We start from the raw sequence: 20,796 nt of genomic DNA on the forward strand, positions 1-20,796 counted from the left end.
ATAATATATTGAATTATAGACTTTATAATTTGAAGTAAACAAGTCTCAAAAAAGGACTGATGAAAACATATCCTTTTAATATACCAAAGGAATAAATATTAAGTAGAATTATATATACATACATATAGCCATATACTGTTTGCCCCCTGTTGCTTATTACTTCTGGGGCTCAGCTGTCAAAGTGGGACCTATGCTAAACCCTGTGGTCTCCATGTACTCTCTGAATAAGACTGAAAAACCAGGCCAGGATTCTCTTCCAACTCCTGCACCGGCACATATGCACACGCACATGCACACTCACACAACTCACATACAACCTTGCTTTGAACCATCACTTCTGCCTAAGATCAAGTTTGATTAGATCAAGTCCTGCACATGAGATTTACTTCTATTGCTTTCTTCCTGCCAGGTAATGGGGACCACTTTCAAGACTCACCAAGAGAGGCTGCGTGCAGGAGGCAGTTTCCATCTCCAGTAGTTGCCAAAGGAAGCAGCCTCTGGCAGGTGGGGTCCACACTCACCCACCAGTTTAAACGCCCTACAGAAACAGGAAGAAAGGGAGAGAAGCAGATTATCCATAAAGCCCTTCCCATTTCCCTATTTCTAAAATAGATTCCAAATTTGCCTCCTCTAGGAAGTCTATCCAGAATAAAACCTTCACTCTATTATTCTTTATATCTTCTTTTCTTATATCTAGTTGATCAGAATTTGGTGAACACAATTAGTTAGATCAGTGGTTCTTAAGTGGAGACAATTTTGTTCCCAAGGGGACATTTGACAGTATTTAGAAATATATTTGGCTGTCATAACTGGTAGGTGTGCTCCTGGCCAGGGAAGCTGATAAACGTAATTATAATGCACAAGGCAGTTCACACAACAAAGAGTTATCTGGTCCGAAGTGTCAACCTTAGGTTAGATGATACAGTCAAGGTCATAGGTGGAAATCTGTCCTGGCTACTTGTTCTGGCTCTGATTCTTAACTCTGGTCAGAAAAACCAGTAAATACTGTAACAATGCTCAGCACAAATCCACCCTCAGTAAAGAAAAACAACCCGAAGTATATATACATTCAAAGTGTCACACAAGTAGCACCTGCATATATACAGTTAGCATGTCAGCATGTACGTGGTTCGACTAAACACATGAGCAATATGACAAAGTACATAAAACCCCCAAGAAAATGAGTCTTACTTTTGTAAATCATCTCATAAATGCCAATCCATGACTTACATGAGAAAAATATTTTATGAATGATGCTTAAAAGTTTTCTTCAGTTACTGAAAAATCCACAGAAAGATAAACTGGCCTACAATCTCACTAACCAGACAACTGGCTAACTTCTTAGAAGACTACAAATAGATGCAATGATGAGTACAGAAGGTACAAAATGAAAATTCAAGGCTTCCTTTCTGTGCCCCTGCTTCCTACTCCCTAGTCCTTCTTCCATGGGAATTTTTTAATATCCGACTAGTTTTCTCAGAACTCCCAGCTGCCTCATCCCATCATATTAACTAATCTTAACAATAATTTAAGACAAAGTGTAAAGGTAAATATTTTGGGAAAGGTTCATATAAATAAATGTGACTTTTAATCACCACTGTACATCACCTACAGCATAGGTTCTTTCTCTCTTCACAAGGGTGTTTCAGCATCAATTATAATTCATTTGTAATATTTTCATGTATCGGTTTTTAGGTATTGATTCTGAGGCCTTTCACGTACATACTGATTTCCTTTCTATCAAACAGGAAATTTCCAGAGCAAAGTATCTACTCTGTGTCCTTTCTTTAACATGAAGAAGCACTTAGCTCAATACACATTTACCTGACTGACCGCTGACTTTGACTGCAATCAGACCATACACTTGGACCGGAAGCTACAAGCCGAACCCCTCCACTTGGCTGCCTATGGGTGCAGAGCAGAGGGAAGAACACAGGAAAGGAAGCACTCACTGACCTGCCTGTTCCAAAGCAACCAGCATGGACTGTTCAATGAGGTCTCTCTCTATGAAGCTGCGGAAGTCTTCATTATACACAGTGAGATCTGGAAGCTGGAAGGCACAGATGGGCATTTCCAGGGGGTGCTCACTGCTTCCCCCACCCCCACCATTGGAGGAGACATGAGACCGGGCCAGGGAAACAATGCTGGAACTGGCGTGGGAGATGCCCCTAGACAGGCGTTTCTCTGCAAGGAGAAATGGAGTCACCTTAGAACATACAGAGCTCACTCAGAGAACTTCCCACTCACGTAGCGATAGTTACCTCTTCACAAGGGTTACCTCTTTCAGTCAGGAGAAACTGTGAGTCTAACAGGTTGCCAATTTCACAACCCTCTTTCTCAAGCCAAATACCAACGGAGAAATATAATAAGTGGTATTGTTGCAGGCATTCACATTAACACCAAATCTACATCTCTGTTTCTACCCTTTATGGAATTTGTCTGAACTTCTTCCCATGACTCGGTCCTTCCACTTCCATTTCCCAATGTAATGGGGATCCATTCATTTGGCAACTTGGTCATTATTTGACGGGAGGAGGAGGAAAAGTGAATAGGATTTCATTTGGCTAACCTGAGTCAACTAATCTCTCTGATAATTTGTAGGCTCTTAAAAAAATGCAGAAAAAGATTTCCATTATAGAAAATTAATGACAAATCTTACACATTCAAAAAATTTCTTATCAACCATCTGTAACATTTTATTTACATTATTTCCTACAACTTTTCTCGATGTTCATGTTTATCAGAAATGTGTAGGTATAGTCAATGCTTATTTAACATGCTATAGAAGAAGACAGTAATGCAGATAGTGCCCCAAATTTCACTTGTTTTGAATACACAGCACTTAAAATTCCCTGGCAGATATTCCACTATGATCATAATTTGTTCAGTGTAGTATTACAATTCACTGGCATGGCTTGAGTTATACGAAAATTATCAAAGGAGCTAAAAATCATAGGTAGCAGTTCTTAATCCAATATTTGCCACAGATGATACACAAAGTAAGTCAGGAGGTATATTAAATTATTTTACAGTGATATAATTTTTTAAACTCTTTTTTTTTTAAGGAATTTAAAAAGTACTATCTGCCCATGATGAAAAATCAAAATACAGCTGACCCTTGGACAATGCAGGGCATAGGGAAGCCAACCCCTTGCACAGTTGAAAATCTGCACATAACTTTCGACTCCCTGAAAACTTACTAAAAGCATACTGATAACCTAAACAGTCAATTAACACATATTTTGTTATGTTACATGTATTACATTCTGTATTCTTACAATAAAGTAAACTAGAGAAAATAAAATGTTTTTTGAAATTGTTACAAATCCCCAAAAAGTTTTCCAATATATTTACTGAAAAAAATCCATGTAAGTGGATGAAGCTGGAGGACATTATGCTCAGTGAAATAAGCCAGGCAGAGAAAGACAAATGCCAAATGATTTCCCTTATTTGTGGAGTATAACAACAAAGCAAAACTGAAGGAACAAAATAGCAGCAGACTCAGAGACTCCAAGAAGGAACTAGTGGTTACCAAAGGGGAGGGGTGTGGGAGGGCGGGTGGGGAGGGAGGGAGAAGGGTACTGAGGGGTATTATGATTGGCACACATGGTGTGGGGGGTCACGGGGAAAACAGTGTAGCACAGAGAAGGGACATAGGGACTGTATGGCATCTTACTACACAGATGGACAGTGACTGCATTGGGGTATGGGTGGGGACTTGATAATATGGGTAAATGCAGTAACCACATTGTTTTTTCATGCAAAACCTTCGTAAGAGTGTATATTAATAACACCTTAATAAAAAATTTAAAAAGAAAATCCATGTAAGTTGATCCAAGCAGTTCAAACTCCTGCAGTTCTAGGGCGAACTGTACTATTAAGAGGTATAAAGTGTTATAAAGAAATCTCCCTCTCATTCAAAATTCTTTATCCCTTCCCCAGAGGAAACTTCTGTATCCTAGAATTTTCTATCCCCACAGAAGCACATACAGTTTTTAAAATCATTTTAGAACCATGGAGCACAATATATAAACTGTATATAAACTTTTATATAAACTGTACTACATCTTACTTTGCTCAATAGATTTTTCCAAAACAACACATCGTGTTCTACCTAATTCTTTCTAATGGCTCCAGAGTAGTCCACAATATGGATGATTATAATTTATTTAACTACTCCTCTAGTAATAGACACTAAAAGTTGTTTTCAAGCTTTAACATCAAGCTATACACTACATATATGTATGTATCTATGTATGTACGTATGTATGTATTTAAGTATATATATCACACACCCACATGCATACATATATGATAAACTCCTAGAATGAAATTGCTGAATCAGACCATATATGCATTTTTAAGCTTTGATAGATACTGATAAATACTAATGAAATGCCCTCCACCGAAGTAGATGGTGGTGACTCTTTGAATTCTACCTTTATCTCAACAATTAGATTGTCATCCTCCCTCCTCTACTCCTTTCACAGTATCTGAGGAAGGCCTTTATCCAGGCTGGCACTCAGGATGCACAGAGACAGTGAGGGGCTTCAGCATCTGAACAGATGAGGCCACTGCCCATCAGTTTGGCTGGGGAGAAGGGTGAGGAACAGAATCCTCTCCAACAGATCCCCGAACCCTCTGCCTCCATTTAGCAGTCCTTCCTTTCCTTTCTACTTTGTACACAGAAACATGCCTCAGCTCCCCCAGTACCTTGAACGATGTCATCCTGCCGCTGGAGGGTGGGCCGGGGAAGGTGAGTGTTCTCTCTGTCAGGAAACCCTTTCTCAGGGGCCCTCGACCCACCACTCCCTTCACTAAAGGGTGGGGACAGGTTCCCAGCATGTACTTGACGTAGCTGTTCAAAATCACTGAGGGCAGCGCTCACATCCCAATTCTTTCCTGTCAGGAGACAAATCACAAAGTTAACTGGGCACCCGGGTACAGGGAAACTGAGGAAAGACACAGAACAACCATTCTTACCATCAGACCAAAACTAGCAAGCATATACTTGTGTATAGTTCAGTCATTCTTTATCCTTACCCTGCTTTAATTTTCTTCAGAGCACTTCATTCTGAAATACCACAATTTCTTTATTATTGTCTATTTCCTAAGTTCCATGAGCATAGAAACTTTGTGTCTCTCAACTGAAAGAGCCCTCAAAGACCTAGTAACCTTCCTCTATTTCTTTCACAGTATCTGAAGGCGGCCTTTATACAGGATTATACTCAAGACGCAGAGAGACAGTGAGGGGCTCCAGCACTTGGACAGATTTTACAGATAAAGGACGTGAAGGCTAAAGAAGTAGAGTGACTTGGCCAAAGCCAAAGCTAGTTTGCACCACGGCCAGCAGGACTCAAGCCCAGGTCTCCCAGTTCTGAGATCCAGAGCGTTCTTAGCCATCTACTGCTCTAGGGTGTTCTAAATGACCTGAAGTTACATAACAAAGTTATAGGTATGTGCATTTTTCTGAAGAAAGAGCTGATAGTTGTCATCAGATTGTCAAAGAGAATTGTTAACTCCCCCCATATTTAAGAAACACTACTCTATTGAAGAAAAGACCTTAAATGGTACATTTGTCATGATAAATTTTTCTGTTGCCTTCACCCTTGTGAAGAGAAACATAATAAATGTTTCTACAAAGGCCCCCCCATATTTGTTAAATTATTCAACAAATAACATATTGCATAATTGTTCACACTTCATGTTCTATTCCGTTTGCCACCACCTTAATTCAGCTCCTATCACCTAGTGTCCCACCTCCAATCCACCCTAAAGAATCTTTCTAAACACAGTTCTCACCATTTCAGTTCCAAGACTGCAATCTTTAATGGCTTACCACTGCGTACAGAATAAAACCTAGGCTCCTCTGGCCTGACCCTCAAGGTTTTCTATGACCTGGCCTTTCCAGCCTTTCTCTGAGCTTCAATGTCCCTGTCTATGAAAGGGGAGATAACGCTATAGGGCTGTTATGAAGATTAAACAAATTAAAAGTACTTAGAGCAATGCTTGGTACACAGAAAGCATTATATATGTATTTACTACTGCTGCTGTTATATATTGTCACTATAATTCTCCAGTTAAGCTGTATTAACCATCCCTGCCTGATGAACTTACTCTGAACAATTCCTTTGTCCATTACTTTGCTCACTCTGCTGCAGTCACACTGGCCTCTTCGCTGCTCCTAGAACATGCTAAGACTGCCCCCACCTACGGCCTTTCCACTAACTATTCCCACTGCCTGAAAGGCTCTTTCCCCAATATATCTACACCTCACCCTTCAGGTATTTGCTCAAATGTCACATTCTTAATAAGGCCTACCCCGACTACCCTTTAAAACTTCACAACCTACCTCATCATTCCTCTTACCATTTTCCACAGCACTTAACACCTTATAATACACCTTATATTTTACTTGGTCATTATGTTTACTGTTTATTGACTATCTCTCCCAACTAGAACAACAGGGCAGAGATGTTTGCTGTGTTTTGTTCAAGCATCTAGAACCTCACATGCAGTAAGTATTCAATAAACATTTGTTGAAGAATAGAGGACTTTTGTCCTGACTCAACGAATGAATGAATGATATCTGTCTTGAGCACTGGATCTGTATTTCCAACTGCCTGCTAAGCAACTTAAAATCAGGTTCTTCTAACAATCACCTGGTCCAAACTGACTGTCCATTATATTCCCTCCTAACACTTTCTCCTTCTCTCCCTATACTCCCTGAAACAGCAATGTTGTCACACTTCCTCCACACCATGAACTTAAGTCACCTTCAGCTCCTTGCTCCTCAGATCCTGCTCCTCCTCCTCTTCCCTATCTAGTCAATCCTCAGGCTGTCTGTACCCTGGAAACATCTCTCTAATCTACTCTTTCTTGTCCATTTTTATTGTCACTGCCCCAAGTCAGGTCCTCATAATCTTTATCTGGTCTTTGGTGCTTTGGGAGGGGGCTCTTTAGTCTCTCTACTAATCTCTCCCTTTTCAACTTTGTTCTTTACACTACAACCAGAGTTAACTTTTTTTTTTTTTTTGTAGATAATTATTTTTTATTGAAGGGTAGTTGACACACAGTGTTACATTAGTTTCAGGTGTACAACATAGTGATTCAACATTTATATACATGATAATTCTAGGTACCAGCTATCACCATACCAAGTTGTTACAATATTTTGACTATATTCCTTACGCTATACATTACATCCCGGTTACTTATTTATTTTACAATTGGAAGTGTCTACTTTTTTTTTTTTTTTTGCGAGGGCATCTCTCATATTTATTGATCAAATGGTTGTTAACAACAATAAAATTCTGTATACGGCAGTCAATGCTCAATGCACAATCATTAATCCACCCCAAGCCTAATTTTCGTCAGTTTCCAATCTTCGGAGGCATAACAAACAAGTTCTTACATGGAGAACAAATTCTTACATAGTGAATAAGTTACATGGTGAACAGCACAAGGGCAGTTATCACAGAAACTTTCGGTTTTGCTCATGCATTATGAACTATAAACAGTCAGTTCAAATATGAATACTCATTTGATTTTTATACTTGATTTATATGTGAATACCACATTTCTCTCTTTATTATTATTATTTTTAATAAAATGCTGAAGTGGTAGGTTGATACAAGATAAAGGTAGAAAACAGTTTAGTGTTGTAAGAGAGCAAATGTAGATGATCAGGTGTGTGCCTGTAGACTATGTGTTAATCCAAGCTAGACAAGGGCAATAAAACATCCACGTATGCAGAAGATTTCTGTCAGAACAGGGGGGGTGAGGTTCTAAGCCTCACCTCTGTTGATCCCCAATTTCTCACCTGATGGCCCCCCTGTGACTGTGCCTGTCTTAGGTTGTTCCTCCCTTGAGGAATCTTACCCGTCTCTGGCTAACCAGTCATCTTCCGGGGCCATACAGGGAAATGTAAAGTTGGTAAGTGAGAGAGAAGCCTTATTGTTTGAAATGGTTAGCTTTTTATTTCTTTGCATATTTATGCCCTGTAGCTTCTAGGCCCAGCATTTGTCTTGAGGTATCTTTACCACTTGGAAGAATTATGCTAATCGGTAAATTTGATATGAGGCACGAATTCTATTTAAGGGTTGTAATTAGGAAGGAAGAAGAAAAGCTATAGAAGTAGCAGGCAGAAGAAAACATGGGAAGATTGATTATTTCTTTGACATATCTTCTTGTAGAGTAACTTCAGCATGTATAGGTTTTAAGCCACTGCTTGAATTGTGCACACACATTAACATAATAGAAGTATAGTTACATAACCAAAGCATACCTGTAATTATCAGCCATCTCCAGTAAAACCAAGATAACCAGTTAGGCACCTTAGGCATTTGTGAAAACTTATCCATGATATGGTGGATATTGTCCAACTGAACTTGAACAGTCTGAGAGAAATCAGACAAATTAAAACAACCCATTCCTGGGGAATGTTCACATCCCTTATGTTCTTTTAACAGTAAATAGTCTGTAGTTGTAAGATTTTGGAGTGCTACAATTTGCACTTCTCCTAATTCTTGACTGAGTTCCAACAGTATAGATCCAGTCAAATTTGTTGTTTTACTGTATGCACAGGCCAGCTTAGATATCTCCTTCTTCATTCCCATGGCAAGTCCAGGAACTGGTGGGATGAGTGCATCTACACCTGAAGCAGTGCATGGATCTTTGTTGGGGTTTTTTAATGATCATCTTCTGGCATGAGTCTTCCAGAGAGTGCTGATGTTGGAAGTTCTTTTTCATATCATATCTTAGTTCATTTTCGGGGTAGCCCAATTAGGCTTTGATCCTCTGTATAAACACAAACAGACCCTTTGCCTACACTTTTATATGCCCTTTATACCCTTGTGTAGAACTCATTGCAGGTTACCACACAGGAACTGCCTTTTTTTTTTGGTATCACTAATCTACACTTACATGACAAATATTATGTTTACTAGGATCTCCCCTATACCAGGTGCCCCCTATAAACCCCTTTACAGTCACTGTCCATCAGCATAGCAAAATATTGTAGAATCACTACTTGCCTTCTCTGTGTTGTACAGCCCTCCCTTCTCTCCCACCCCCCCATGCATGATAACCTTAATACCCCCCTACTTCTCCCCCCCCCTTATCCCTCCCTACCCACCCATCCTCCCCAGTCCCTTTCTCTTTGGTACCTGTTAGTCCATTCTTGAGTTCTGTGATTCTGCTGCTGTTTTGTTCCTTCAGTTTTTCCTTTGTTCTAATATTCCACAGATAAGTGAAATCATTTGGTATTTCTCTTTCTCCGCTTGGCTTGTTTCACTGAGCATAATACCCTCCAGCTCCATCCATGTTGCTGCAAATGGTAGGATTTGCCCTTTTCTTATGGCTGAGTAGTATTCCATTGTGTATATGTACCACATCTTCTTTATCCATTCATCTATCGATGGACATTTAGGTTGCTTCCAATTCTTGGCTATTGGAAATAGTGCTGCGATAAACATAGGGGTGCACTGATCTTTCTCATACTTGATTGCTGCATTCTTAGGGTAAATTCCTAGGAGTGAAATTCCTGGGTCAAATGGTAAGTCTGTTTTGAGCATTTTGATGTACCTCCATACTGCTTTCCACAATGGTTGAACTAACTTACATTCCCACCAGCAGTGTAGGAGGGTTCCCCTTTCTCCACAGCCTCGCCAGTATTTGTTGTTGTTTGTCTTTTGGATGGCAGCCATCCTTACTGGTGTGAGGTGATACCTCATTGTAGTTTTAATTTGCATTTCTCTGATAATTAGCGATGTGGCGCATCTTTTCATGTGTCTGTTGGCCATATGTGTTTCTTTTTTGGAGAACTGTCTGTTCAGTTCCTCTTCCCATTTTTTAATTGGGTTATTTGTTTTTTGTTTGTTGAGGCGTGTGAGCTCTTTATATATTCTGGACGTCAAGCCTTTATCGGATGTGTCATTTTCAAATATGTTCTCCCATACTGTAGGGATCCTTTTTGTTCTATTGATGGTGTCTTTTGCTGTACAGAAGCTTTTCAGCTTAATATAGTCCCACTTGTTCATTTTTGCTGTTGTTTTCCTTGCCCGGGGAGATATGTTCAAGAAGAGGTCACTCATGTTTATGTCTAAGAGGTTTTTGCCTATGTTTTCTTCCAAGAGTTTAATGGTTTCATGACTTACATTCAGGTCTTTGATCCATTTTGAGTTCACTTATGTATATGGGGTTAGACAATGGTCCAGTTTCATTCTCCTACATGTAGCTGTCCAGTTTTGCCAGCACCATCTGTTGAAGAGACTGTCATTTCCCCATTGTATGTCCATGGCTCCTTTATCAAATATTAATTGATCATATATGTCTGGGTTAATGTCTGGATTCCTAGTCTGTTCCATTGGTCTGTGGCTCTGTTCTTCTGCCAGTACCAAATTGTCTTGATTACTATGGCTTTATAGTAGAGCTTGAAGTTGGGGAGTGAGATCCCCCCTACTTTATTCTTCTTTCTCAGGATTGCTTTGGCTATTCGGGGTCTTTGGTGTTTCCATATGAATTTTTGAATTATTTGTGCCAGTTCATTGAAGAATGTTGCTGGTAGTTTCATAGGGATTGCATCAAATCTGCATATTGCTTTGGGCAGGATGGCCATTTTTATGATATTAATTCTTCCTAGCCATGAGCATGGGATGAGTTTCCATGTGTTAGTGTCCCCTTTAATTTCTCTTAAGAGTGACTTGTAGTTTTCAGAGTATAAGTCTTTCACTTCTTTGGTTAGGTTTATTCCTAGGTATTTTATTTTTTTTGATGCAATTGTGAATGGAGTTGTTTTCCTGATTTCTCTTTCTGTTGGTTCATTGTTAGTGTATAGGAAAGCCACAGATTTCTGTGTATTGATTTTGTATCCTGCAACTTTGCTGTATTCCACTATCGGTTCTAGTAGTTTTGGGGTGGAGTCTTTAGGGTTTTTTATGTACAGTATCATGTTATCTGCAAATAGTGACAGTTTAACTTCTTCTTTATCAATCTGGATTCCTTGTATGTTTTTGTTTTGTCTGATTGCCGTGGCTAGGACCTCCAGTACTATGTTAAATAACAGTGGGGAGAGTGGGCATCCCTGTCTAGTTCCCGATCTCAGAGGAAATGCTTTCAGCTTCTCGCTGTTCAATATAATGTTGGCTGTGGGTTTATCATAGACAGCCTTTATTATGTTGAGGTACTTGCCCTCTATTCCCATTTTGCTGAGAGTTTTTATCATGAATGGATGTTGAACATTATCAAATGCTTTTTCAGCATCTATGGAGATGATCATGTGGTTTTTGTCTTTCTTTTTGTTGATGTGGTGGATGATGTTGATGGACTTTCGAATGTTGTACCATCCTTGCATCCCTGGGATGAATCCCACTTGGTCACGGTGTATGATCCTTTTGATGTATTTTTGAATTCAGTTTGCTAATATTTTGTTGAGTATTTCTGCATCTATGTTCATCAGGGATATTGGTCTGTAGTTTTCTTTTTGGGTGGGGTCTTTGCCTGGTTTTGGTATTAGGGTGACGTTAGCTTCATAGAATGAGTTTGGGAGTATCCCATCCTCCTCTATTTTTTGGAAAACTTTAAGGAGAATGGGTATTATGTCTTCCCTGTATGTCTGATAAAATTCCGAGGTAAATCCATCTGGCCCAGGGGTTTTGTTCTTTGGTAGTTTTTTGATTACTGCTTCAATTTCATTGCTGGTAATTGGTCTGTTTAGATTTTCTGTTTCTTTCTGGAACAGTCTTAAAAGGTTGTATCTTTCTAGGAAGTTGTCCATTTCTCCTAGGTTTCCCAGCTTGTTAACATATAGGTTTTCATAGTATTCTCTAATAATTCTTTGTATTTCTGTGGGGTCCGTCGTGATTTTTTCCTTTCTCATTTCTGATACTGCTGATTTGTGTTGACTCTCTTTTCTTCTTAATAAGTCTGGCTAGAGTCTTATCTATTTTGTTTATTTTCTCAAAGAACCAGCTCTTGGTTTCATTGATATTTGCTATTGTTTTATTCTTCTCAATTTTATTTATTTCTTCTCTGATCTTTATTATGTCCCTCCTTCTGCTGACCTTAGGCCTCATTTGTTCTTCTTTTTCCAATTTCGATAATTGTGACATTAGACCATTGATTTGGGATTGCTCTTCCTTTTTTAAATATGCTTGGATTGCTATATACTTTCCTCTTAAGACTGCTTTTGCTGTGTCCCACAGAAGTTGGGGCTTAGTGTTGTTGTTGTTGTCATTTGTTTCCATATATTGCTGGATCTCCATTTTGATTTGGTCATTGATCCACTGAGTATTTAGGAGCGTGTTGTTAAGCCTCCATGTGTTTGTGAGCCTCTTTGCTTTCTTTGTACAGTTTATTTCTAGTTTTATGCCTTTGTGGTCTGAAAAGTTGGTTGGTAGGATTTCAATCTTTTGGAATTTTCTGAGGTTCTTTTTGTGGCCTAGTATGTGGTCTATTCTGGAGAATGTTCCATGTGCACTTGAGAAGAATGTATATCCTGTTGCTTTTGGATGTAGAGTTCTATAGATGTCTATTAGGTCCATCTGCTCTACTGTGTTGTTCAGTGCTTCCGTGTCCTTACTTATTTTCTGCCCAGTGGATCTATCCTTTGGGGTGAGTGGTATGTTGAAGTATCCTAGAATGAATGCATTGCAGTCTATTTCCCCCTTTAGTTCTGTTAGTATTTGTTTCACATATGCTGGTGCTCCTGTGTTGGGTGCATATATATTTAGAATGGTTATATCCTCTTGTTGGACTGAGCCCTTTATCATTATGTAGTGTCCTTCTTTATCTCTTGTTACTTTCTTTGTTTTGAAGTCTATTTTGTCTGATATTAGTACTGCAACCCCTGCTTTCTTCTCACTGTTGTTTGCTTGAAATATGTTTTTCCATCCCTTGACTTTTAGTCTGTACATGTCTTTGGGTTTGAGGTGAGTTTCTTGTGAGCAGCATATAGATGGGTCTTGCTTTTTTATCCATTCTATTACTCTGTGTCTTTTCATTGGTGCATTCAGCCCATTAACATTTAGGGTGACTATTGAAAGATATGTACTTATTGCCATTGCAGGCTTTAAATTCGTGGTTACCAAAGGTTCAAGGTTAGCCTCTTTAGTATCTTACTGCCTAATTTAGCTCGCTTATTGAGCTGTTATATACACTGTCTGGAGATTCTTTTCTTCTCTCCCTTCTTATTCCTCCTCCTGCATTCTTCATATGTTGGGTGTTTTGTGCTGTGCTCTTTCTAGGAGTGCTCCCATCTAGAGCAGTCCCTGTAAGATGTTCTGTAGAGGTGGTTTGTGGAAAGCAAATTCCCTCAGCTTTTGTTTGTCTGGGAATTGTTTAATCCCACCATCATATTTGAATGATAGTTGTGCTGGATACAGTATCCTTGGTTCAAGGCCCTTCTGTTTCATTTTATTAAATATATCATGCCATTCTCTTCTGGCCTGTAGGGTTTCTGTCGAGAAGTCTGATGTTAGCCTGATGGATTTTCCGTTATAGGTGACCTTTTTCTCTCTAGCTGCCTTTAAAACTCTTTCCTTGTCCTTGATCTTTGCCATCTTAATTATTATGTGTCTTGGTGTTGTCCTCCTTGGATCCTTTCTGTTGGGGGTTCTGTGTATTTCCGTGCTCTGTTCGATTATTTCCTCCCCCAGTTTGGGGAAGTTTTCAGCAATTATTTCTTCCAAGATACTGTCCATCCCTTTTCCTCTCTCTTCTTCTTCTGGTACCCCTTTGATACGGATATTGTTCCTTTTGGATTGGTCACACAGTTCTCTTAATATTGTTTAATTCCTGGAGATCCTTTTATCTCTCTCTATGTCAGCTTCTATGCGTTCCTGTTCTCTGATTTCAATTCCATCAATGGCCTCTTGCATTCTATCCATTCTGCTTATAAACCCTTCCAGAGTTTGTTTCATTTCTGCAATCTCCTTTCTGGCATCTGTGATCTCCCTCCGGACTTCATCCCATTTCTCTTGCGTATTTCTCTGCATCTCTGTCAGCATGTTTATGATTCTTATTTCGAATTCTTTGTCAGGAAGACTGGTTAGGTCTGTCTCCTTCTCTGGTGTTGTCTCTGTGATCTTTGTCTGCCTGTAGCTTTGCCTTTTCATGGTGATAGGAATAGTTTGCAGAGCTGGGACTAGTGACGGCTGGAAGAACTTCCCTTCTTATTGGTTTGTGGCCCTCCTCTCCTGGGAGAACAGCGACCTCTAGTGGCTTGTGCTGGGCAGCTGCGCGCAGACAGGGTTTCTGCTTCCTGCCCGGCTGCTGTGGAGTTTATCTCTGCTGTTGCTGTGGGCGTGGCCTGGCTCATTTGGAGTCGCGTTGGAGGGGGAGCATCTGGGATGCTATTTATCTCCGTAAGCGGCCTCCCTGCTCCCTGCAGCTCAGGGGTTAGGGTGCCCAGAGATCCCCGGATTCCCTACCTCTGGATTAACTGTCCCGCCCTGCCCCTTTAAGACTTCCAAAAAGCACCCGCCAAAACAAAACAACAACCACAAAAAAAAAAAAAAAAAAAGAATAGAAAATTTTTAAATTAAAAAAAAAAACAAAAATAGGTGGCCGCTCGTTTTTCTTTATTCTCCGGCACCAGCCTCAGGCATCTGCTCACCAGTCTTGCTGCCCTGTTTCCCTAGTATTGGGGTCCCTATCCCTTTAAGACTTCCAAAAAGCACTCGCCAAAACAAAACAGCAAAAAATAAAAATTAAAAAAAAAATGGTCGCTCACTTTTCTGGTGTCCTCCAGCGCCAGGCCTCCGTTGCCCTCTCACTGGTCTTGCTGCCCTGTTTCCCTAGTATTGGGGTCCCTATCCCTTTAAGACTTCCAAAAAGCGCTCGCCAAAACAAAACAGCAAAAAAAAAAAAAATTGGTCGCTCGCTTTTCTTATGTCCTCCAGCACCCGGCCTCCGGTGCCCGCTCACTGTTCTTGCTGCCCTGTTTCCCTAGCATCCAGGGCCCCCTGCGCACGCACTGTGTCTGCACTCTGGCCCGGATGGCTGGGGCTGGGTGTTCGGCAGTCCTGGGCTCCGTCTCCCTCCCGCTCTGCCTACTCTTCTCCTGCCGGGAGCTGGGGGGATGGGCGCTCGGCTCCCGCCGGGCTGGGGCTTGTATCTTACCCCCTTCGCGAGGCGCTGGGTTCTCTCAGGTGTGGATGTGGTCTGGATATTGTCCTGTGTCCTCTGGTCTTTATTCTAGGAAGAGTTGTCTTTGTTATATTTTCATAGATATATGTGGTTTTGGGAGGAGATTTCCGCTGCTCTACTCACGCCGCCATCTTACGATCTTCTCCTGAAATTTATTCTGGACTTCGGGATACTTGCACTGCTCTTCTAGCATGGGCTTATCAGGGTGACTTTCAGACCTCGGTTTTCTAATCTCCAAGCCTCAGTCCTCAAGGTCCTCAATGTTAGACCCTGTTAGAGCATGATGAGGAAAGAAGACGCCGGGCGCGAGCAGCTGCAAGTGGGCTGAGACTATTTCTCACAGAAAACCAGGCTTCCCAGACCCCTTCGCCCAGAGTTAACTTTTAAAGGAATAAGCAAGAAACAGAGAAAACGTGGGAATCAAGTCCTTCGATTCCCCTTCTAAATTTTATTTTAAATCCATCCACTTCTCGCTCTACAGCTACCACTGTAGTCCAAGTCACCATTATCTCTCACCCAAACTATGGCAATACTCTTAACTCATTTGACTGACCACTTCTTCTTTGGCCACCCTCCAATCCATTCCATGTCCTTCAACCAGTATACTGTTAAAAACTCAAATCCCATCATGTCATTCCCTTGATCCTTCACCAGCTTCCACCTGAACTAAGAATGAAATTTAAATGCCTAACCATGGCCTACAAAGGCCCCCCATATTCTGCTTCCTGCCTATCCAACCTGCTTCCTATGACTCTTGCATCATGCTTCTTACCTCACTCACTATCAGTTTCTCCAATGTATCAGACTCTTTCACTTTAGGGTCCTTATATAAGCTATTTCTTCTACATAAACACCCTCTTTTACACATCTCTTTGTCTTATACTCCTATGCACCCTTCCAGGTTCAGCTCAAATGTCCCTTCCTCAGAAAGGCCTTTCTGTACTCTATGTCTAAGTTAGGTTTCTCTCTTAAACTTCCATAGCACCCTCAACTTGTCTTTCATGGCCTGAGTATGTGTGCACATGGTACATGTGTGAGAGGGAGAGAATGAGAGAGAGTGCATACAAGCATTAATTTGTAACCTAATTGTTAAGATCCAGACTCTGGAAACAGATTGCCTTGGTTCAAATCCTACTTAACTTCTATGAATCTGAGTTAATAAAACCTATATTTAGAGTGATTGTAAGAATAAAATAATGTATTTCAAGTAACACACAAATACTGAACACATTTAAGTGTTCAACACATGTTATAAGAGGAAGAGGAAGCATTTGAGCTGAATCTTGAAGGCTGAGGAGACTTATGGGAAAAGGAAGAAAGGACACTTGCAGACATAGGAAACAACCTGACAGAGTCAGGGAAAGACGACAAGGCAGGCCTGTCTAGAGCACAGAAGTACAGGAGAAGTAGTAGAAGATTAAACTAAAAATGAAAGTTAAGGACAAAGTCGTACTGAATTAGTTTAAACTGAACTGAAGCCCTGATCTTCCCTTTCCAAACTAATGATCTCCTCGCAGGTTGCTACATCAAACTGTCACAGCTTGCTAAGGGCTGACAATCTAAAAAATTACCTAAGTATGCTCAGAACTTGCCCCTTTCCTCACAAACTTACCTATTTGTATCATTATAGATTATCATCATCAAAAACCATCTGTTAATTATGACTCCAAACAAAGACTCCTACTGACATTATTTCAAGCCTTAAGGACCTTAAAATCTGGAACATTCACTTATGTATATATACAGATGAACATAAACAAAGCAGCAAAATGAACACATTAAATTAATTCACTCTACATAGATTACCCATACAAACTAGGAAGGAAAGAAATAAAATCATGGATGACCCCAAATATGATAATCTAAAAGTCATTTATATATAAAGAGGAAGTCTTGCAGATCTAGAATCATGCTTTTAATGGACTAATATAAAATTTCACTTGCATTACCTGAGCATAAATTAACAGTGGAGAAAGCTACCCCAAAAATTTAAGGTGAGAAGGGGATTTTGCATTTTAAAATTATGATGGGTCATACACAAAGTAGATTATTAGAAGTAACTTAAATGCAAGGCCTACTGGACACAAAGTATACTTCTGATCACCTTAAATGTTCCGGATCATCCTAAAAATAAATGTCACATTTAACTTTCTTTCTTATTCTTCCCTGATGACTCCTTACCTTCTAGGAGATCTCGGGCCAGCCCTGGCTCTGCTCCTGTAGAACGGACAAAATCCGACAGGACAGCATCCATGTCCAAGGTCATGTGATCATTAAGTACTTTCAGGCAACTGATGTGGGGAGGACATAGATCAAACTTCAGACCTCCACCTGAGAAGAAATTAAACATATAAGCCTCAAACTACACTGGAATGGGATGATCATAGCCTACTATCAGCAGCTTCCTAACCAAATGGGGAAACTAACTATCCTAGCTCATTCACTTCAGCTGAATTTATTATAAAAAGTACCATTTAGTTTCCTAATTCCTCATTAATTTTTTAACTACCACATTAACCACAAAACTATAGTACCACTCTGAATAATGATTTTCCTTTACCTTTCTAGAGTATTCTATTTTTACCTATCAGTTTGCTTACCCAAAATAATGGAAGAAAGCAAAAGACCACCACCCAGAAGAACCAACTCCCCCATCTGCATTCTCCTACGTAGCACCTTATTCATTTCTTTCCAGCACTTGATATACCATGAAATTATTTTAATTGCTATCTAGCCTTCTCCTCTAATACATAAATTTCATAGAAGGCTGAGGGGAGGAGTGATTGTGAGTCTTGTTCACTAATGTAGGGCAGCATGTACCACTTGGCATTTGGCACAATCCCTGGCACACAGGCCCTTAGTAAATATTTGCTGAATGAATGAATGAAATATTAAACATTAAATACCTTAAGAGCTGATTAGTGTTCTGATGCTAGCTGAGGAAATGAGAGGAACAAACTAATAGCCATACACTGTTCAGAATAAAGCAATAAGCTATGATGCAAGGCAAAGTGGAGATCCCAAACGTTCATAACATAAGTCAATCTTTGTCCATGAACTTTGTCCATGAACCCAGGAAACATGCCTTTCTCCACCCAGGACAAATGACTGCCACTTACGTTCACCTGAAAAAGAACTTTTCTTTTAGACTTGACTTTGGCAGAAACTATGTCCCTGAGTTGTTAGCCTAGCATGGATCTACATTCCTCTGAAGTTAGCAGTTCCAGCTGGGGAAGCAGTAACAGAGTGAAGAACAATCTCTACCCAAATTCTGCCACATGAGAAGGTTTACAGTTCTCTGTAGAAGAGGACTTGTTTATAAAGTCACCAGGTACATGGCTGTCCTACCATCCCCACCAATCCCTGGCCTTTTGGGGAAAGCCAAAAGCAGAATTCTCAAAGGTAAAGGATGACTCAGATGACTGTCACTTCAGAAACATCTCCTAAACAATCAAGTCTAAAAGGTGACTTGGATACTTTTTTCTTCACATCTCCCCAGACCCTAGGACACAACTTGGTTACTGGTATGATCAGATCCTGATTTTCTGCATTCTTCAGAAATATTAAGGCAAAAAACCAGCAATGATCTATGAGTCATAAAATCAGTAGGTCACTAACTTGATTAACAATTTTTTTTTAGAGAGGAAGATGGCAAAATATTATCTCCTGCATGTTCCACTATTACAAGAGGTCCGAGTGCAGGGACATGTTTTATTTACATTTGTAGCCCCAACATCTAACACAGCATCTAATTGCAAGCAGTCAATAAATGCCTGATGATTAAATGACTAAGTGAACTTCCACATCACCCACCACCAGACCAATTAATTTGAGGCTTAACTTAGCAGATCACAAATGGTAGGGCACTTCATACTTCCTATCAGCCCTCTATTTCTAAGGTCTCACCTGGTCCCAATCCATCTTTTGAAGTTTTAGAAACTGTCCTTCCTAAAGAGACATCAATTAAACTGTTACTACTTCTACCACCCTCACATTATGATTTTTACCTACAACTATATATGATTAGCTGGTTGACTTTGGTCATATTACTCACAGGGTTTCACATGCTTCCTGTATATCCTACACTTGGATTCAGTGACTTCTAAGATCCTTTTCAGGTTTAATATAAACTTCCTCAGTTCACTTCAGCCTCATACACTATGATCCTTACATTCTCTGTTTTGGCTATTTATTATCACTGTCTACTTTACTTCCATTTCAGTGTAACACTTGTCAGAAAAGGCTACTAATAAATAAATAACTTTTGGCTGAAGATATATCAAAGCCAAAACGTTAAGTTATAAAACAAATAATTTCCTTATATTCAATATTTAAATATTAAATTCCTTCAGAACTCACAGATGAATGAGCGGCTTCTTCCTCCCCTAATACAGACAAGAATTCCTTCTCCAAACCCACTTCAGTTACATTAGGTCACAGAAGATGGCAGCAGCCCAAATAACTTAAATGCAGGAATAATCCAAAACCAACAGCATAGAGGCAAAATGAATTTCAATCTTCTCTCTTGCAGAATACAAATACACAGAAATCTGTCGCATTCCTATACACTAACCATGAACTAGCAGAAAGAGAAATCAGGAGAATAGTTTCATTAACAATTGCATCAAAAAGAACAAAATACCTAGGAATAAACCTAACCAAGGAAGTGAAAGACCTATACTCTGAAAACTACAAGCAACTCATAAGAGAAATTAAAGATACCAAAAAATGGAAACACATCCTGTGCTCATGGATACGAAGAAATAATATTGTCAAAATGGCCATCCTGCCTAAAGCAATCTACAGATTCAATGCAATCCCTATCAAAATAACAACAGCATTCTTCAATGAACTAGAGCAAATTGTTCTAAAATTCATATGGAAGCACAAAAGACCCCAAATAGCCAAAGCAATCCTGAGAAGGAAGAATAAAGCGGGGAGGATTACACTCCCTGACTACAAACTCTACTACAAAGCCACAGTAACCAAGACAATTTGGTATTGGCACAAGAACAGATCCATAGACCAATGGAACAGACTAGAGAGCCCAGATATAAACCCAAGCATATATGGTCAATTAATACATGATAAAGGAGCCATGGATATACATATACAATGAGGAAATGACAGCTTCTTCAACAACTGGTATTAGCAAAACTGGACAGCTACATGTAAGAGAATGAAACTGAATTATTGTCTAAACCCACACATAATAGTAAACTCAAAATGGATCAAAGACCTGAATGTAAGTCATGAAACCATAAAATTCTTGGAAAAACATAGGCAAAAATCTCTTGGACATAAACATGAGCAACTTCTTCATGAACATATCTCCCTGGACAAGGGGAAAAAAAAGCAAAAATGAACAAGTGGGACTATATCAAGCCGAAAAGCTTCTGTACAGCAAAGGACACCACCAACAGAACAAAAAGGCATCCTACAGTATGGGAGAATATATTCATAAATGACACATCCGATAAGGGGTTGACATCCAAAATACATGAAGCGCTCACGCACCTCAACAAACAAAAAGCAAATAATCCAATTAAAAAATGGGCAGAGTATCTGAACAGACATTTCTCCAAAAAAGAAATTCAGATGGCCAACAGGCACATGAAAAGATGTTCCACATCGCTAAACATCAGAGAA

General features: G+C 39.7%; 1 protein-coding gene across 3 annotated transcripts in view; it reads right to left on the reverse strand.

Annotated features, from left to right (window-relative positions):
• The window catches only part of OTUD7B (OTU deubiquitinase 7B), a 66,158-nt gene that overhangs the window by 12,745 nt on the left and 32,617 nt on the right, over positions 1 to 20,796 (reverse strand). For all 3 annotated transcript variants that reach the window (XM_036900452.2, XM_057500655.1, XM_036900454.2), the window contains exons 2-5: positions 17,329 to 17,478; positions 4,714 to 4,902; positions 1,957 to 2,184; positions 437 to 538 (exon numbers count right to left, since the gene is read on the reverse strand). In XM_036900452.2, coding sequence (XP_036756347.2) covers positions 437 to 538; positions 1,957 to 2,184; positions 4,714 to 4,902; positions 17,329 to 17,413 — 604 coding nt within the window. In that variant the 5' untranslated portion in view covers positions 17,414 to 17,478. The remainder of the gene's footprint in view (positions 1 to 436; positions 539 to 1,956; positions 2,185 to 4,713; positions 4,903 to 17,328; positions 17,479 to 20,796) is intronic.

This window comes from Manis pentadactyla, chromosome 4 (genome assembly GCF_030020395.1).
Source record: "Manis pentadactyla isolate mManPen7 chromosome 4, mManPen7.hap1, whole genome shotgun sequence".
Lineage (NCBI taxonomy): Eukaryota > Metazoa > Chordata > Mammalia > Pholidota > Manidae > Manis > Manis pentadactyla.